The following is a 20086-nucleotide window of genomic DNA, read 5'->3' as shown; positions in this document are numbered from 1 at the left end:
ACCGTCTTCAATTTACACTGGAGGAATGGCAGGGATTTTTTTGCATATAAACCTGACGCAGACCAAGACGCATCAATCCTGATTAGAACCGTTCAAATCCGTTGTTCCGATCTCGAATTAAATCGTGATGAACAACAATCAAATATATATTTTTTTTTTAATTTACAGTTTTTTTTTACCCGAGCATTACAATCGAGATCACATTGTGCTATGTACATTATAAAACCAACTGTTTTATTTAGTAAGGGTTTTTTCCCGTTATGAAGGCATTTTTGTTCGACAAAACGTCATAACTATTAAATCAACGGGACCGATGAACCGCAAATACGCTAACCGGTCCAAAAAGATGATAAGCGTTAATTTAAGTAGGCATAACAACATGAATAGTGATCCCCGATTTTTGAAATTAATCGTTCATCCACTAATCGAATACTTTCCAGCAGTTTGTTATTCGATACGATTAATTGCTCCAAATAATCGATTAATCGATTAATCGTCATACTGAGAGAAGTAATTAGTTAGACTAATATATCTCATTTGTTAGAAAGCCATCTGGAATCAAAAAAGTGTTCATTCCGTCTGAAAATTTATTATTATCTTTCATGCACCCCTAAACTCGTCAACGAAGGTTATTTCGCATCGACGGCATGAGCTTCTTTTAGGAGTATAGGAGAGCGTCAAAGATAATGATTGATTTTCAGAATAAAACTGCTGCGACCGTACGGTTTTTTTGCTCTGGGTTTGGATCGATTAATCGACGCAAATTATTCGTTCGCTTCGATTATTGGTTGTGCAGTATTCGTTCGATTAATATTCGATTTCTATAGGAAGTATTCGATTAATCGATTAATCGAACGATTATCGGGGATCACTAAACATGAATACACTTCAATCAGTTTGTATCTAATACCATCACCACAGAATCCAAATTGCATCTGGAAACGTACGACAGCTTCCAAATCGCATCGCAGATAAATCTACATGTATAGTGCACAATTGTTCATTGCTTCACGTTATTCGCACCTCAACCTGTTTTGCTTTCCAAAACTTGAACAATGTTCTTTAATTTTTTTTCGTCCGTTCGACATCACCACCGTAAGATGAAATGGAAAGGCATAGAGAAGAAAAACCTTTCAAAAACGTTTGAGTATGTAAACCATTATTCTTCACATCATCCCATTTCATTCCGTATCGTTCACTCCATGTGTAACCACCATTGGATTCAACATCTTGTTAATAAAAATTGTATGAAAACCAAAAACATACTGAATTCTTCTTTTTATCAGTTCATCATCCTAATTCCACCATAGAACCAGTAACCAGCCAAGAAGATATATTATAAACTCATTGTGTAATCAATCCGTCATTTCGAAGACTCAAAATTGCTAGTGTTTCCCATAAGTGCCTGAGTGGAACACTCACCCTTCTATCATTAACAGGCCCGGCTCTTTTGCTTCCCGATATTCTAAACTGTCGCGAAAAACGCATACTCCGAACAGCCCGTAAAATAGAACTCAAGCTTTCGTTAGAATAACAACATCGACTGGTAACCCGCAAAGATCACAAAGATCAGATCATATCAGGTTGTTTCAAAAAAAAATCTTACTCTCAAAACCCAATCGCTTCCTAAGTGCCTGGCACTATGCTGAATAGCATATTCATCACCAGCTTAGTGCTATCCGCACAGAAGAGATGCCTCATAAAGTGCGCGTTGCTATAGCCGATATCCATTGTGGCCTTCACATACTCACACGGAGCAACTTCGCCCATCATGCGCTATTGCTATCGCTATCATACGCAGGTTGGCGATGCTCCGTTTAGTCTCCACCACTCGGTGAGCTCATTGCATACAGCCTTCATGCTCGCTATCGTGTACCTCTCTTACAAGATCCACTCTGTAACTGCATCACTTGCGCCCATTATGAAGCCCGACGAGACTCCGTCTTACGTTCCTTACTCGATGAGCACATTGCATGCACCCATCATGCTTTCGTTCGTACGAAACCACCAACGCACAGATGGATAAAAACTTTTGCAACGCCCTGAAACACTGGTCACAAGCACTGCATTGAAGCAAGGCCGTGTACTTGCCACGGCCATAGTAAACTGCATTTAAGCAAGGCCACAATAAACTTCATTTAAGCAAGGCCGGCATCCCGCCACGACCACAACAAACTGCATTTAAGCAAGGCCGGCAATCCGCCAAGGCCACACCAAACTGCATTTAAGCAAGGCCACAATAAAATGCATTTAAGCAAGACCGGAAATCCGCCAAGGCCACAACAAACTGCATTTAAGCAAGGCCGGCAATCCGCCAAGGCCACAACAAACTACCACACAGGCAACGACCGGCATCCCGCTAGTCATAAACTATTGCCACCACACAATCGACTGGATACTCGCTACGAGCGTAAGAAATAATAAAAAAGAAAATAAGAAAGTAATAAAAATTCAGCACAGTCACATCGGTCGCAAATTTCTTTTGTTATTCCTGTTCTACATTTTTTTTTCGTGATTGATGACCCCTACTTTGCGGCTCTTTTCTATTCCTTAGGATTTCCGCTCATTTCGGAGAGGTGTCTACAACAACAAAAGTGTTGATTATTCATACTAATGGAACTTACTTGGAATATCCATCCCATCCTCGTCGCCAATTATAGTGTTTATCGCCACTAATTCTCAATCACTTCCCAATTCTCACCATCAATGACTGCTCTGTTTATTCCGTTCTCCCTCTGCATCTGTCAAGTCACCAACAGTCCGTGCAACCAAGGATCAATACTCGCAGGTGTGAATATGCGCATCTATTAAGATTGATAGAAATTGTGTAGCTATAAAAGTATTTATATAATAATGAACCCTACACGCACCTTGTTACGTAGATCTGCCTTGAGCTCACCGAAAAGTTTGATAGTTCGGCAATGACAGCTAAATTTGCGACACATCTTGACTCGCGGATCATATCCTCTTGGCCGGGGCCTGATATAAGCGATTTGACGTTTTAAGTGCGATTCACATACAACATCCACGTCACGTTCACGTTCCGTCACGTCACGTTGCGTCAATTATTCTTCCTTGGAATTCCTATTGAAGCATTCACATACACCAACAACGGCAAGTCGAAGTTCCCGTTGCCGGTGTATGTGAATGTTTACATAAGAACTGCTTGGGAGAATAATTGACGCAACGGGACGGAACGTGAACGTGACCAAGGAAAGTGAAGTGGAAGGTAAAAACGTAATGTCACAATTGCCGTTCGGACGTATCCCGTAAGTTTGAACTTATTTACATAGATGGTATCCAAATAACACTAAACATTGACTACTGTCGCCGGCACGGTTGATTGCCGTTATGAACCAGCACAAAAAACAAAGCGTGATATCTCGGCTTATGTCCAATCACTACATCCTAAGCGCGCATCTCTATCGCATTGGGCTCGCAGCAAACAATCTTTGTGATTGTGGCGATGGCTACCACGACATCGAGCATGTTGTCTGGTCGTGTATCCGGTTCCATGCTGCTCGCTCTCAGCTCTCTAGAGCACTGAGAGCAAAAAGCAGACAATCGGATATCCCCGTCCGGGATATCTTAGGTAGCCGGGATCCTGATCTTCTGCTTCATCTATACCTGTTCCTCAGAAACGCCGATGTCAACGTTTAATGATGTTTCCTTCGTTGTGTCCCCGTTTCATATCCCTCCTATCCGATCGATAAACTTTTACTTAGTCGCGGCAATACATACACACACTCTTTACAGATGCACGGGCCGAAGGTTGTGCAGTCCACTGATCATTCAACAAGAGCCAAAGGTTGTACTGCTCATGACAACTCTACACGAGCTGATGATTGCGCCGGCTAGTGACCATTCTATCCTGGATTCCTCGAGTCGAGAAAGACGCACCACGCTAGATATGGGGTACAGACTAGGGAGCGTTGTTGATTAATGGTCAGCTGCATCCCAATAGGAAGTAGCCCGTGTCGGGCACACGTACAGAGCATCGAAGACTGCAACATACCAATTATGAGAACACTTGTAATACTAACCTCGAGCCAACCGCGAGTAATCGGTTACATATTACTAACATAGTTGTAAGACAAAAATTGTCAAAATATTGGACTCCCGGCCCCGTCAGGCTAACGCCACATGTGCCTTAATAAAAAATATATTTTGGGGAAAAAAAACAAAGCTGCAAATTATGCGCCAGAGGCGGTACCAGGATCAAAGCATTCCCTGAATCACATTAGCCGAGCCAGCTGGCGGAAGCATATTCATAAAGGTTACAAGGTTACTATTTTTAACGACAACTGTTTATTTATTATACTGCTTCGAATACCTTCGACGAAATCAAATGTAACCATACCAACCTAAGTAATAACACAAACAAATCCAAACTTTTCATCTTGCCATCCCTCATACGTCTTTTCTAAATAGTGTAAATTACGAGCCACCTGTTAACTCCACCATCTTGAACGTGACGTAGATGTTGTATGTGAATCGCACTTTAGTCATACCCCTGCTCCTGTCAGGGTGGCCGATTTGAAATTAATATTCATAAGAATATCTGGCAACTCTGCTAATATGCAACATTGTGCGGTGATGTGTTATATTAGGGTCTGAGAAAATTTACATTATTCGTGTTTTTTGCTAATATAAATGTTTTAAATACTATAGTCATTTATCATATTTTCAAAATGCTCTCGTCGGGATCTGCCGCGATCGGTGTAAGTGCCCTGGCCGGAACCAATTCGTACGGAAATGACCGTAATGATGTAGTGGAATATGCAAACGAGAGTGGATTTTTTCATGCAGATTATAAAAAGTATACACATGAATAAAGTGCAGATGTGATATGATTCAATAATCTTTATTCAACAGGCATGATGATCTGAAACAGATGCTGGACAGCAATAAAGACAATCTCAAACTTGAAGCAATGAAGCGAATCATTGGCATGATTGCTAAGGGCCGCGACGCCTCTGAACTGTTTCCGGCTGTCGTGAAAAATGTTGTTTCGAAGAACATTGAAGTTAAAAAACTTGTTTACGTTTATCTGGTCCGCTACGCCGAAGAACAACAGGACTTGGCTCTACTGTCAATATCAACGTTTCAGCGGGCCTTGAAGGATCCAAATCAGTTAATCCGAGCAAGTGCATTGAGGGTCCTATCCAGCATTCGAGTATCAATGATCGTTCCGATTGTAATGCTTGCTATTCGTGATTCAGCGTCTGATATGAGTCCATACGTGCGGAAAACAGCTGCACATGCAATTCCAAAGCTGTACAGTTTAGATCCTGAACAAAAGGATGAGTTAATTACAGTGATTGAGAAATTACTTGCCGATAGAACGACATTGGTAGTAGGATCCGCTGTAATGGCATTTGAAGAAGTTTGTCCGGAGCGAACGGATTTAATCCACAAAAACTATCGGAAGCTATGCAACTTATTGGTGGACGTTGATGAGTGGGGTCAAGTACTCATTATCAACATGCTAACCAGATACGCACGGACACAGTTTTCGGATCCCAATGTTGATGTGAGATGTTTTTGAATAAATTTTTATTATGATATCGTGTCTCACACTAGGTGATTTGTTTTAGGACTTCAATGGTGAAGACGAATTGGAGAATAAATCTTTCTACGATGAGTATTCTTCGGAATCAGACCAAGCGAAATCATCCCCTAAATCTCCCAGAAAAACGTATTCTCTGGATATCGATCATCGTCTCTTGTTGCGCCAGGCAAAACCATTGCTACAAAGTCGTAATGCATCGGTTGTTATGTCTGTAGCGCAATTATACCATCATATTGCCCCGAAAAACGAAGTGGGTATCGTTGCTAAAGCGCTTATCCGGTTATTAAGGAGCCACAAAGAAGTGCAAAGTGTTGTGCTGACATGTATTGCGTCAATGTCCGTGAGAAGGAAAGTCATTTTCGAACAGTATTTGAAATCGTTTTTCGTGAGATCTAGTGATCAAACTCATATAAAACTTCTTAAGTTAGACATCTTGACGAATTTGGCTACTGAAACAAGTATTTCGATTATTCTACGAGAGTTCCAAACATACATCAGTAGTAACGATAAAGATTTTGTGGCTTCAACCATTCAAGCCATCGGGAGATGCGCTGCTTCGATAAAAGAAGTTGCAGATACATGTCTGAGTGGTTTGGTCCATTTATTGTCCAACAAAGATGGTATGTTAAAATTAAAAAAGTGATGTACACTTCATGATATATTTATATTTTGACGTAGGATTACGTCTTTCATTTCTATACTGGGGTGTGAATTCAACGTTTCGAAAACGAAAGCGTTACGCCGAAAAACAAGATTTTGAGCGTTTATAGCTCCTAAACAACTGAACGAAATGGTATGATAAAAACTTCATTCGAAAGATGAAATGTCTACGCGTTATATACTTGTTACTTTTTGATTCTAAAAATCCTTAAAATTGTTTTCAAAACAGGCTATTGGAATCACCAATCGGTATATAAGCGAGCGCCGCTCGGAAATCCACTCAGGTTAGGGACGAATGAACTTTGGTCCCTTTAAAACCAAGAACCGAACCGAAATCCACTCAGGATTCATCGTTCGATAGCCGAAGTGACAACATCACAGTAGGACTTTTTCTCTCGCTCGTGTTTGTTTTTTGATCGTGTTTGTTCAAGTTTTCTCTTTTGCGCGTTGGCAAGTGACGCCCATGGGTGCTGGAAAATGGCACTGAGCCATCAGTTGCAAAGAAGGAGAGAGTGCCTCCTTTCTACGTGAAAGGTTTCCCGGAGAACCTTCGGGAAAGCATCTATTATTTCGTGAAACGTGGGCTTAAATGTACAATCCCTCTGTGCACAGAAGGTTCAAAATAATGGTTCCGGCAATGAACCACACTGCAGTGGAAACGCCGTTGAAGAACCTGAAGCTCGAGTATTTCTCTCATGACCTCGAGACCAACAAGCCTCTTAAGGTGGGTTTGCGCGGTATAAAAAAAAAAGGAAAAAGGGCTGAAACCAGAGATATATAAAATCAAGCGGCATGACCAGAACCGTAAATATCGAGACCAACTGTATCTAGTAAACTTGGTGAAAAATTCCACGTGTCTCAAGGATCTGGAAAACATCCACGCTCTTTTCCATTTCGTCGTAAAGTGGGAGTGCTACCGGCCGGTACATCGAGACGTCACGCATTGTAACAACTGTTTGTTGTTCGGACATGGCACCAGAAACTGCCACATGGCAAACCGGTGTATCAAATGTGGAGCTACGCACGCCGCTGATGCGTGCGGTTTAATGGAGGATGCTCATCCAGTATGTGCCAACTGTGGAGCTGGTCACCTGGCCACGCGTAGGGCATGCCTTAAGCGTGCTGAATATTTAGAAATCAGAAAGCGGGCTTCAATCGGTAATCAGCCAGGTCGCAGAAGAGTGTCGGAAAACAATCAGCAAAATTTCCCTGCCATCTTTCAGCGTCGCCCGATTCCAGTGCTTCAGCAACTCTCACTCAACAATCGAATGGCAGCCGCTGCTGCAGCAACACTAACTGATAGGGTCTCCAATTCCCCGGTTCGCCAGAGACAAACATATGCAGCAACCGTCGCATCAACCTTGCCGCCCCAGGACTTTCCTGGAATTAAGATCGTTCCACTCCAGTTGTGTCCGAAGGGACTGGCGTATTCATCTCTCAAGAACTCGTAACTCTGTTGGCGGAGGTAATAAATATCATACGAAAATGCAAAACACAATCTGAACAGCTGCAAGCACCCGTTGCTCTCATCGACAAATATGAACCGTGAACACCTCCGAATAGCTGATTGGAACGCTTGCTCGCTCAAGAGCAAGAGCATGGAGTTCATTGGTGTTGCGGTGAAACATTCCTCTCAATGACCCCTTGTACAGCCATAAAGTAAATACGGCAGAATAGGTAGGCGTAGATAACGTATGAGGAGAATTGTCAATAGATAGCGATAAGAGCAACAAATCTAAAATAGATTTTTTATCATTTGATGGAAAGCGTGATATCGAATCTATGAGGTGAATTAAATTATATTTCCTGATTATTAGACTTACTAAACTTACAGCTGATTTCAGACAAAATCAGCTAAAATTTATATTTAATTTGTAAATCGATAGAGAATGTATGATCTATGAATGAGACTAATTGTGAGTAATTTATTGATATAACCTGAATTTTGTATTCAATATTAGAAATAAACCTTCCAGGTTTGAGCTAATCTCACCTAAAAAGAAACGAGTAGCTTCAAGGAACTCAGAAAGAAAAGTTCAAACAACATTCTCAAAGAGTTACCGTCAGAATGAACCGTTCATTTGTCCGTCAGACCCGCTCTAAAACCAGGGCTACTCAAGAGGCTGCTGGAAATCGCAATCAATCTGGCGACGGCGCTCGTGCGACGATGGATGATTCGGCCACGACAGCGGATGGCAGCTTCGTGCCGTCGGCGATCGATCTGGAGCACGGAGGTGACCATGATTGTGCGGTGTGTGATATGGTCCAATGCGGACGCTGTAAGCGTAGGTTCCATTTCTCGTGCGCAAAGGCACACGAATGGAGTTCGCGTGAATGATTTTTCCTGAGTGCCATGTTCCACTAAGTTGCCTTCTCCACCTGCGAGTTCTGTTACTGGACGGTCCAGTGTTTCTAGCTTACGGCGAGCTGGAGGATTCTAGTTCCGCTCCGTTGAAAAGTGAGTCCAAGACTGGGACGATACCGAAGATCCTTCCTAAGCCTACGAATCATCCTCCATACGATACTTGGAGACAGGAAACCAATGAGCGGAGGAAGCAACAGTGTCTTGAGTTACAACGTCAGCATGAAATTGAACTGAAGGGTCACGAACAGCATGAGCGTGAGCTGGAAGATCGCCTCAAGCGTGTGGAAGAGGAACATGACGTGGAACGACGGCGGCTGCTGTAGTTGGAAGACGTCTTGCGGAAGCAACGTGATCTAACGCTGAAGCATCAGGAAGAGAAAAACTGCAGCGTCAACGTGGACCTTGTCAACAAACTGAAGCAGAAAGAACAGCAACATGCGAATGAGAAGAACCAATTACTTACGGTGGAAAATAATTTGCAACATCAGCTTGAAATGAGTCGTCAATTGTACCAGGACCTGAAGGCGGCGAGACAACATGAGCAAGCAGAAAGAGATGAAGGCCGTCAGCGATTTTGGTCATTGGAGCTAGAAGTGAGCTAGAAATGCCAGGAAGCACTTCAACGTCAACGGGAACAGACCTGTTCACATCAAGCGACAGAGCCGCAACAAGTTACACCAGTGGCGTCGAATCAGTCGAATCCACACGTGAGTACGAACCGTGCTCCTCAGGTAGGGTTTGATGAAATAAATAAACACGTTTCGTTTCCAACACCCTGTCACAACGTCGGTGGTTCGATCAACAGAGTGAACACCCCTCATTTGTTCCCTGTACCCCCGGAATTAGAAACACAGAATCAGTTGTAAAACAACCCGTTAGGCAACTTTCATGTAGGGTCACAGAATCAGCTACCACTCAATTTCGTAGGGCAGCAAGGTCAGCCTCAGTTCAATCCATTAGGTCCGTATCAAGTAGGTCCGCAGGGTCAACCGCAAAGCAATCAGTATCACCCTCCGGGGTTCATTCCACCGGTTCAGTTCCCACCAGTACTGTACGGTCCAACGCAGATACAATTGGCTGCCAGGCAGGTTATTCCGAAAGAACTCCCCGTTTTCTCCGGGGATCCAATAGGCTGGCCACTCTTTATAAGTAGCTACAAGCACTCCAGTGAAGCTTGCGGCTATTCGGAAATTTGCTGCGATTGCAACGTTCTCTCAAAGGCACGACAAAGGAATCGGTCAGTAGTTTTCTTCTTCACCCTTCGACGGTTCCAAAAATTATTTCCACGCTACGAACCTTGTATGGAAGGCCAGAGCAAATTGTCCACAACATGGTGAGCAAAGTTCGTGCGACTTGAAACATTAGTTCAGTTTGGATTAGTCGCTTAAAATTTATGCGGGCATCTAAAGGCAGTTGGAATGGAAAACCACCTATCAAACCCCATCTTGCTGCAGGAGCTCGTCGATAAGCTGCCACCAGCCATTAAATTTAGCTGGGCACTCTATCAAGAGCATATACCGAACGTTTACTTGAACGCTTTTGGAGAGTACATGGCTAAAGTGACATCCGCTACCAGTGGTGTCACTAATCTATGTATGACAGCAAGGTGTCCGAAAGACGAGAAACCGAAACAGAAGGGAAAGGCGTACTTCAACGCGCATGCTGCATACGGCCGGAAAAGTGATGGAGTATCCAGTAATCAACCGAAGGGTTCACGTAAGGAGTTACCGGCGAACAGCAGAGGAAAAGAAGGCGATGGAGATAAACGCTGTTCAGCGTATAAAGCTGGAGATCATATCGTTGTTACTTGTCCATCCCTCAAGAAACTATCATTGGACGAGCGCTGGAAGGTGGTGAAAGAGAACAAGCTGTGTCGCAGATGTCTCGTGTCACACACTCGATGGCCATGTGAAGGTGAAACTTGCTGCATCAACGGATGTCAGAAACGACATCATAAACTTCTACATTATGAGCCTGCCTCCGAACAATCCGGGGCAACCACCAACGCTACCGTCACCATTCACAGACAGCCTGTGTCCAAAACTTTATTCAAAATATTGCCGGTAACGTTGTGCGGTAAAAATGGTTCCGTTAATACGCTTTTTTGGATGATGGATCATTGGTTACCTTGATAGAGAAGGGAATAAACTTGGAACTGAAGGAAAGCCGCAGTCCTTGTGTATTCAGTGGACCAGCGGGATCAACGAAAAGGTTGTAAGCACACAATTACCAAAACTAGAAATTTCGGGACTTGGATCCAGAAAGCGGTACGACGTCACGCAGGTATACATAGTCGAAAACTTGGGGTTACCATAGCAATCGATGGATTTCGATAACATGAAAGAGCAGTTCAAGCATCTCCGGCACCTGCCAGGGTTAAACAACTCTCATCGAAATGTCTCGAGAAGCGTCTTGAGAAGGATCCAGCACTTTACGAAGGCGTACGGAAACAAATCGCAGAGTTGGTGGCCAAAGGCTATATCCACGCAGTAATAGAATCAAATGGCTGCTTTCGATCCAAACTGTATATGGTACCTTCCTCTTGGAGTAGTCGTAAATCCCAATAAACCTGGGAAAATAAGAGTGATTTGGGACGCAGCTGCTAAAGTTGATGAGATCTCATTAAACTCGATGTTGCTAAAAGGCCCTGATTTGCTGACTCCTCAATTTTCTGTTATGTTCAAGTTCCGTGAACGTGAAGTGGCGTTTTCTGGTGATGTCTAGGAAATGTTCCTGCAGTTTGGAATTAGATTCGAGGACCGTAGTGCGCTTTTGTTTCTGTTCCGTAACTCGCCGGCTGAACCTATGGTTACGATGGTCTCTGATGTGGCAATCTTCGGGTCTTCCTTTTCTCCAGCGCAGGCTCAGTACGTCAAGAACCTGAATGCAACAGAACATGAAATAGAGTATACAAGAGCAGCGGCGGCAATCAAGAAGAAACACTACGTCAATGATTACTTGGACAGTGTCAATACAGAGGAAGAAGCGATTGAACTGGCTCTAGAAGTGGCGGAAGTTCACCGGAAAGCAGGCTTCCGTATTCGCAACTGGGTTTCAAACCGATTCTCGGTTCTAAAAGCTGTCGGAGAAGTAAGCCCGGCTGTAGTGAAGGACCTATCGATGGATAATCATGGTTGGTTTGGAACGTGTTCTAGGTTCATCCTGGGTTACAAGTGAAGATTTCTTCTTCTTTACGATTAATGCGCAAGATGAGCTGAAATTGCTAGCAGGCAGCAACTTCGTGCCAACGAAAAGGACGATGCTGAGCTTCGTCATGAAAATCTACGATCCCCTGGGGTTGATAGGCTCACTAGTGATCCAGGGTAAGATTCTTCCTCAGGACGTTTGGAGAGTAAGGCTGGACTGGGACGCTCGCATACCCGAGGACCTGTTCGTATGGTGGAAGCAGTGGCTGCAATTTCCGAAAGAACTGGATAATGTTCGGATTCCCCGGTGCTACTTCCCGGGGTATGATCCTGCCTGTTACGACGATTTGGAGCTTCACATATTTGTGGACGACAGTGAACAAGCTTACTCTGCGGCAGCGTATTTCCGTGTTCGAGATCAAGGACAAATACGATGCGCGCTGGTTTCCTCCAAGAAGAAGGTAGCTCCACTACAGTTGACGTCAGTTCCTCGGTTGGAGTTGCAAGCAGCGGTGATCGGAGCTCGCTTGCGCAAAATGATCGAGGATGGCCATTCGGTACGGGTCAAAAGTACGTACTTCTGAAGCGACTCCAGCACCGTAATCTCGTGGATCAAGTAGAATACTCGACGATATCGACAATACGTGGCATTCAGAGTCAACGAAATTCTCTCTCTGTCAAAAACCGATGAATGGCGATGACTGAGATCAAAGATAAACGTTGCCGATGAAGCTACGAAGTGGGGTAAAGGTCCGAACTGCAAACCTGACAGCAGATGAATGCGTGGACCCGCCTTCCTATACCAGGAGGAGAATGATTGACCGACAAACACATTTTTGACGGCGAGTAGAGCCGAAGAAGAGCTGCGTGCGGCATATGTCTGCAGTCACTTCATATCAGTGCCGTTAGTAGACGTGTCACGATTCTCGAAATATGAGCGGTTGTTGCGGAGCATAGCGTATGTGTACCGGTTCGTTGGAAAGCTGTTGCAACGTTTCGAATCGTATTACTTTCACTGATGCGAAAGAGTCGCTGACACCGAATCATTTTCTGCTGCTCTAGCGGAGTCCGACATGATGGTGAAACATCCGGTAGATGCCAAGAAAGCCGTGGGAGAGAGCTGGAACATGGTTCAACATATGCTGGACCAGTTCTGGCGTCGATGGATAGTGGAATATTTTAACGAATATTTTTAACGACCCGAAACGCGATTTCCACCAACAAGCGTACTGGCCAACCCAACTTAAAAACCGTTTGCAACCGCTTTACAAAAGTTATCCAAGCCAGGTGGATCTTCGTAATGAAAATTTCAATAATTTAATTCGCTCTCTCCCAGATTGTTCTAAGCCGTTCTGGAAGATCACAAAAGTCTTTAAAAACAAGCCTAGACCCATTCCACCACTGATTCCACTGCATCGCCCGATTGATTCAAACATTCTGCTGTTAACCCCTGCAGAGAAGGCTGCTGAAATAGGTCAACAACTCCCATAATCTGGGACAACACGTGACCAGCCCGCATGAGGCGGCTATTGGTGAAAATTCGGCCATCCTCCAGACGATTTCGAACGTTTTTTCCCGGAGAATCGGAGATTTCGGCTGACGAATTGCTGATCTATATCAAATCATCCAAAAATATGAAGGCCCCAGGTTTCGACAACATCTTGAATCTGGAGCTCAAACATTTGAGTCCCAGTTTTCTTCAACCAATGTCTCCGACTTGGCTACTTCCCCTCGTGTTGGAAATCAACCAAAGTCATTCCCATCCGAAAATCTGGGAAGGATCCCACGTCCCCTTCTAGTTACAGACCTATTAGCCTTCTTTCGGGTTTATCAAAGCATTTTGAAAAAGCAATATACCAGCGTCGTCTGATATCTGCCGAAGAAAAGCTAACTTCGTTCATCATGAAAGTGCTAATGAACGGCATCACCACGAGCCTGTTTATGCACCTTAGACCAGAAGGGAATCCATCGGGAGAAGAGTAGTGTCACTGAAAAGGAGACCAAGAGAGTATCAGCATCGAAAATTTGTTTCGCTTGATGCATCGAAGCAGCCGCCATACACACACATACACGCGCGCAACTCTTTTCGTTTGGTTATCGGTTATCGAGCAATCGAGAATAATCCGGAAAGATGTCATCGTTGCTGCAAAATAATCAGTCAGTCTCCCTTGGAATTGAAAATTACATTCAAGCGAAAGAGTTTATTTTAATGTTTTCTGTTCATATAACACTGCGACCAAATACATTTGGTTTTGTGATTTTTCAATCAAGTACAATTAACAGGCTGTTATCGAGTTAGCATTAACCACTGGCGGGCATCGAGCATCGAGAAGAATCCGGAAAGATGTTATCGTTGCTGAAAAAAAATTTACCAGTTCCCTTTGGAATTGAAAATTTCATTCATGCGAAAGAGTTTTTTTATGTTTTCTATTCATATAATACTGTGACCAAATACATTTTGTTTTGTGAAGAAGGCGACCAAGAGAGTACCAGCATAAAAAAATTGGTTCCGCTTGAGGCATCGTAGCAGCTGCCATACACACACATACGCGCGCGCGTAACTCTTTTCGTTTGGTGGTATCGAGCAATCGAGACGAACCCGGAAAGATGTCATCGTTGCTGCAAAATGATCTGCCAGTTCCCCTTGGAATTGAAAATTACATTCAAGCGAATGAGTTTATTTTAGTGTTTTCTATTCATATAATACTGCAACGTAACGCTCTCGTTTTTGAAGTCCACCAAATGTTCATTTGTTCATTCATACAGAATGGATTTAGATTCAACTTCAAATAAATGATCATTAAATCAATGATAGTCCTACGTCAACCCACTTCATGTTTTTTTTACAGAATATGTTGTTGCCGAAAGCGTTGTCGTCATAAAAAATCTGCTTCAGACACAAAAAGAAGAACATTTTGACATCATCACATTAATGGCTAAATTACTTGACTTCATACAAGTTCCTGCTGCGCGTGCTTCAATACTGTGGCTTATTGGCGAGTATAACGACAAAGTTCCCAAAATTGCTCCGGATGTCTTGCGGAAATTGGCGAAATCATTCATCGATGAAGAGGACGTCGTAAAACTGCAGATTTTGAATCTTGCCGTGAAACTTTATTTGAAAAATTCTCAGCAGACTGAATTGCTTTGTCAATATGTAATCAATTTAGCACGATATGATCAAAATTACGACATCCGGGATCGTGCTAGATATCTGAAACAGTTTATTTTTCCGGAAGGAAAACAAACAACGCTGGCTCGTAATGCGAGGAACATTTTTCTAGCAGAAAAACCTGCTCCAACACTTGAGAGCAAATATTATGACAGAAATTCCTTCCAGTTAGGTTCTCTTTCGCACTATCTGAACATGAGAGTAGCTGGGTATCAAGACTTGCCATCGTTTCCAGAGATAGTGCCCGATAGCTCGGTTCGTAATGTGGAACCTCCTCCGGAGTATGTGCAGTCCATACATTCATTTGACGTGCGAAAGGTAGACGAAACAGTCAACACTGAAAGAACGAAGGAAAAGAGAAATCATAAAGCCAGGTCATTCTATTCTGATTCTGAAAAGAGTTCATCGGATGACGACAGTAGTTCCGAATCAAGCGACAGCTCCAGTGAATCATCGGGATCCGCTTCGGCTTCGAATCGTGGATCTGAGTCTGATGAAAATGATATTTCAAAAACTTCTTACAACGAAGTTGACGGAGCAACAAAATCTAAAGAGGACTTCGAAATGTTATCTTCTGGAACGGAGGATGAGTCTAACGACAGTAGCAGTGATACTGGCAGCTACGATAGTACTTCTAGTGCTGATGGTAGCAAAAAAAGCGATGATTCTTCCGATTCAGGTTCTGCAAAAATTGAATCCAAATATGCCAAATCGAATAGAACTGCATTGAAAATATCAAATGATTCCAGCAAAAAATCTCAGATCAGCAATCTCGATCTACTCCTAGATTTAGATGACATTCTGCCTGCAGGACCTGTCATGACTCCATCATTGGGTGGTTTACTGTCACCAATATCAGGAGTCAAATCGATCAATCCTATTTCTTCTTATGAAGTTGATTTAGTCGGTCCAAGTTTCGTGTCTACTCAGTGTAGCGAATTGCTTAATAAGGTTAATGGCTTTGGTCTGGGAATTACGTATCGCTTTACACGTGCTCCTAACTTGCACAGTGAGAGAATGATTTCAATTGAATTGAACTTCACAAATCACGGAAATACTCAACTGGCGGATATTCAGCTCGGTAAAAAGAATCTTCAGGCAGAAATGTCTTTAAGTGATTTTCCCCAGATGGACATTATCCATCCGAAACAATCCTGGACTGGAGTTTTGGGAATTGATTTCAATGATTCCACTCAACCGGCTACGTTTGAGATAAAATCAAGTGGCGGTATAAATAATGTTACCCTGAAAGCACCTTTGGGAGAACTCATACGATCCGTAAGTGTATCGGAAGATTTTTTCATGAAAGAAAGAGCGAAACTGAGAGGTATGACCGAACATTTGAGTAAGTTCAAGATGAATACGGAACTATCAATCGATAAGCGTGCTATGTGTCAGCGCATTTACGAGGTGGCCAATGTCGCTAACATTCCCAGCAGCGGAAAGGACTGTCTTTTATTTGCAGGTCAAACATTATGTTACAAAAATCTTGTACTGATCACTTTACTGGTAGATGAGCATGCAGAAAGTACATTGACGATCAACTGCGAGAAGATAGTTGTCGGTTCTATGTTATTGAATGAAATAAAAGCTGCGATAAAAAACTGAATTATTATATGAAAAAAAATTTAAAACTCGAATAAAATAAATCTATTATATATTATAAATACTTGTTGTAACCGATTTACAAATTTAGCTGAAAAGAAGCAGCCCTATCCGATTTTTCAAACCTTGTACTTAAGCCAGCACCTACCCAAAATTACAATTTTTATTGTCATATGACCAATTTTAATTGCTACTGATTTTTTATGAGTACATATCCAAAGTTACTGATCGTAACTCAAAATCCAGCTTTCTGATTGAAATGTTGTTCGACATTTTTTTGAAGGTCAAAGAACTTTACTGTCGTAATCTCGCAATGTACGCAAGCGCCAGAGGGAAGAATTTTCAGTACGAGATTTTTCGTTAAATTGCATGTATAATCAGCATAGGCGTACATTACGAAAATCTGATCTGCACAAAATGTGTACACTTGATGGAAAAACATTGCGATCGGATTGATTTTTGAAAAAATGCAGTTTTATTTAGGCTATGTTAAGCCGGCGCCACACGATGCTACGAACACCCCCGAATATTGGACGCTCGATGGTTCGACGCATCGTGTAGTCGATGGACGAGCTACGAGCCTCCAATGTCGAGCGTCGAATATTCGCGTTGGAAGGTAATCCGTTCGTTGTGGATTACCTTCCAACGCGAGTGGCACGAGTCAAAGGATTTTTGTCATTCGTTGATTCGACACTCGATGATATTCGATACACCGCTACACAATTCGTCCGAATCTATCTTTGACAGATTGGTTTGTTTACAAGTTGTAGATGAAGGAACTATGAAATTGATTCATAAAAATCAAAATCTTCGGCAAAATATTGCAGTTTAATAATGTTGATTTCAAACATTTTTAATTTACAGCCCGATATCAGTACAATTGCTACAGTAGCAATTTCAACGCTCGCATCGTCATCCAGTTTCCAAACGTTTTTGATGGTAAATAAAAACAATAAACGTTCGATCCAAATACTCGCCGATTGTATGGACCGATTGCATTGAATCGAACATTCACTTCACCGTGTAGCAGCACATTCGTCATAACATTTGTCGATTCATCGAATCAAATGTTTGAGTTTGAGTGGAACGTTGGACGAATCGTGTAGCGCCCGCATTACCAACGCCAGTTTGTTATGGAAACAGCAAATTTATATCGCTGTTTCCACAACCGATTGGCGTACATTCATCAACGTATGCGAGAATCTGTTTTCAAATAGTTTCTTCAAAATGCCGGAGTTAAAAGGAGCACGAGAAAGCATCAGGGGGAAAAGTTTTACATATTTTTTGACTTTGTAGCATGCGTCGAGCAGGCTAACGTAGTTGAGAAACCGATTGTAACAATTATGGACAGAACCAATTTTTTTTTCAATCCAAAATGCAATTGAAAACATAAGATGATGCCGTCAAAAATTATCCGATGTAAAGCAGATCAGCAAGCCGGAGCCGCGGCTAATCTTAGGTGACCTCAACTCCCATGGAACAGCATGGGGGTCACACTATGATGACAGCCGTGCCACGTTGATTTATGATCTGTGCGACAACTTCAACATGACAGTTTTAAATACAAGGGAAGCAACTAGGATAGCCAACCATCCTGCACGGGCAAGTATGCTAGACATATCACTTTGCTCTTCTTCATTATCCCTGGATTGCACGTGGAAGGTAATCCAAGATCCCCACGGTAGTGATCACCTGCCAATAATTTTATCGATCGCCAATGAATCAGGTTCTCGTGAGTCTGTCGATATTGCGTATGACCTCACGAAAAATATTGACTGGAGAAAATTTGCAGAAATAATATCTGAAGCACTTGTTTCAATGCATGAACTTCCTCCACTCGAAGAGTATAACTTTATATCGAGTTTGATTTATGAAAGCGCACTTCAAGCTCAAAAGAAACGTGTTCCTGCTACCACTTTCCGACGTCGTCCTCCATCATTTTGGTGGGACAAGGAGTGTTCAAAGGTCTACCTTGATAAATCATCCGCTTTCAAAAAATTCAGGAAAACTGGATTAGTGGAATGGTTTCGAAAGTACCAAGCTCTAGAAGCCAAACTAAAAGGTCTGATTAAAGCAAAAAAGGGTGGATATTGGCGGAAGTTCGTCAATGGTTTGTCAAGGGAGACAGCTATGAGCACTCTTTGGAATACGGCTAGGAGAATGCGTGGCTGGAACCATACAAATGAAAGTGAGGAATACTCTGACCGTTGGATTTTCAAATTTGCAAGAAAGGTTTGTCCCGATTCCGTTCCTGTTTTTGTCGTACGCGACATTCCGCTCCAAGGCGACTATGAGACTTTTTCGATGGTAGAATTCTCAATTGCACTTCTCTCATGTAACAATTCAGCTCCGGGGTCGGACACGATTAAATTCAACTTGTTGAAGAATCTTCCCGACTTGGCAAAACAGCGTTTGCTGAACTTGTTCAACAAGTTTCTGGAGCTGAATATAGTCCCGCATGACTGAAGACAAGTGAGAGTGATAGCCATACGAAAACCCAACAAGCCGGCTTGCGATCACAATTCGTATAGGCCGATTGCAATGTTATCCTGTATTCGTAAATTGTTAGAGAAAACGATTCTACTTCGTTTGGACAAGTGGGTTGAAACGAACAATTTGCTGTCAAATACGCAGTTTGGCTTCCGCCGAGGTAAAGGGACGAACGATTGTCTCGCGCTGCTATCTTCTGAAATCCAAATCGCATTTACTCGCAAAGAACAAATGGCTTCCGTTTTTCTCGATATCAAAGGAGCATTTGATTCAGTTTCCATGGAAATTCTCTCAGAGAAACTTCATAATCGTGGGCTTTCGCCAATTCTGAATAATTTCCTGTACAATTTACTGTCAGAAAAGCACATGTTTTTCAATCATGGCAGCTTGAAATCTTCTCGATACAGTTTTATGGGCCTGCCACAAGGCTCCTGCCTAAGCCCCCTCTTGTACAGTTTTTACGTCAATGATATAGATGATTGTCTAACTAGAGATTGCACGTTGAGACAACTTGCAGACGATGGAGTTATTTCCATCACGGGTACTAATCCCGCCGTTCTGCAAAAATCCTTGCAATATCTTGCAAGGGTATCCCCTGAACAACCTGTTCACGTGGGCTCTCAAGCTGGGTATCGAATTCTCTACGGAGAAAACCGAAATGGTCGTTTTTTCTAGGAAGCACGAACCCGCCCAATTCCAGCTTCACCTATCCGGTAAAGCGATCAGGCACTCGATGTTTTTCAAATACCTTGGAGTATATTTTGACTCTAAATGTACCTGGGGAATACACATTGCGTATTTGAAACAGAAATGCCAGCAAAGAATCAATTTTCTCCAAACAATAACCGGAACATGGTGGGGCGCCCATCTAGGAGACCTCATTCAGTTGTACAAAACAACGATATTATCAGTGTTGGAATATGGCAGTTTTTGCTTCCGATCAGCTGCCAGGATTCATATTCTCAAGCTGGAGAGAATACAATATCGTTGCTTGCGTATAGCCATGGGGTGTTTGCATTCGACACATACGATGAGTCTCGAAGTTTTGGCAGGAGTACCCCCGCTTACTCTTCGGT

The 20086-nt window shown here is 42.8% G+C and overlaps 1 protein-coding gene across 1 annotated transcript; it reads left to right on the top strand.

Annotated features, from left to right (window-relative positions):
* The first annotated feature begins 4542 nt into the window (after nt 1-4542).
* Nucleotides 4543-16582, top strand: LOC129775681 (AP-3 complex subunit beta-2). The gene is made up of 5 exons (XM_055780686.1): nt 4543-4611; nt 4672-4819; nt 4876-5533; nt 5598-6192; nt 14593-16582. The coding sequence occupies exons 2-5, from the start codon at nt 4692-4694 to the stop codon at nt 16521-16523; spliced, it is 3312 nt and encodes a 1103-aa protein (XP_055636661.1). The 5' UTR covers nt 4543-4611; nt 4672-4691; the 3' UTR covers nt 16524-16582.
* The last annotated feature ends 3504 nt before the right edge of the window (nt 16583-20086 follow it).

Source organism: Toxorhynchites rutilus, chromosome 3 (genome assembly GCF_029784135.1).
Source record: "Toxorhynchites rutilus septentrionalis strain SRP chromosome 3, ASM2978413v1, whole genome shotgun sequence".
NCBI lineage: Eukaryota > Metazoa > Arthropoda > Insecta > Diptera > Culicidae > Toxorhynchites > Toxorhynchites rutilus.
The sequence above is the reverse complement of the archived record's forward strand: the minus strand, read 5'-3'. Positions and strand labels throughout refer to the sequence as shown.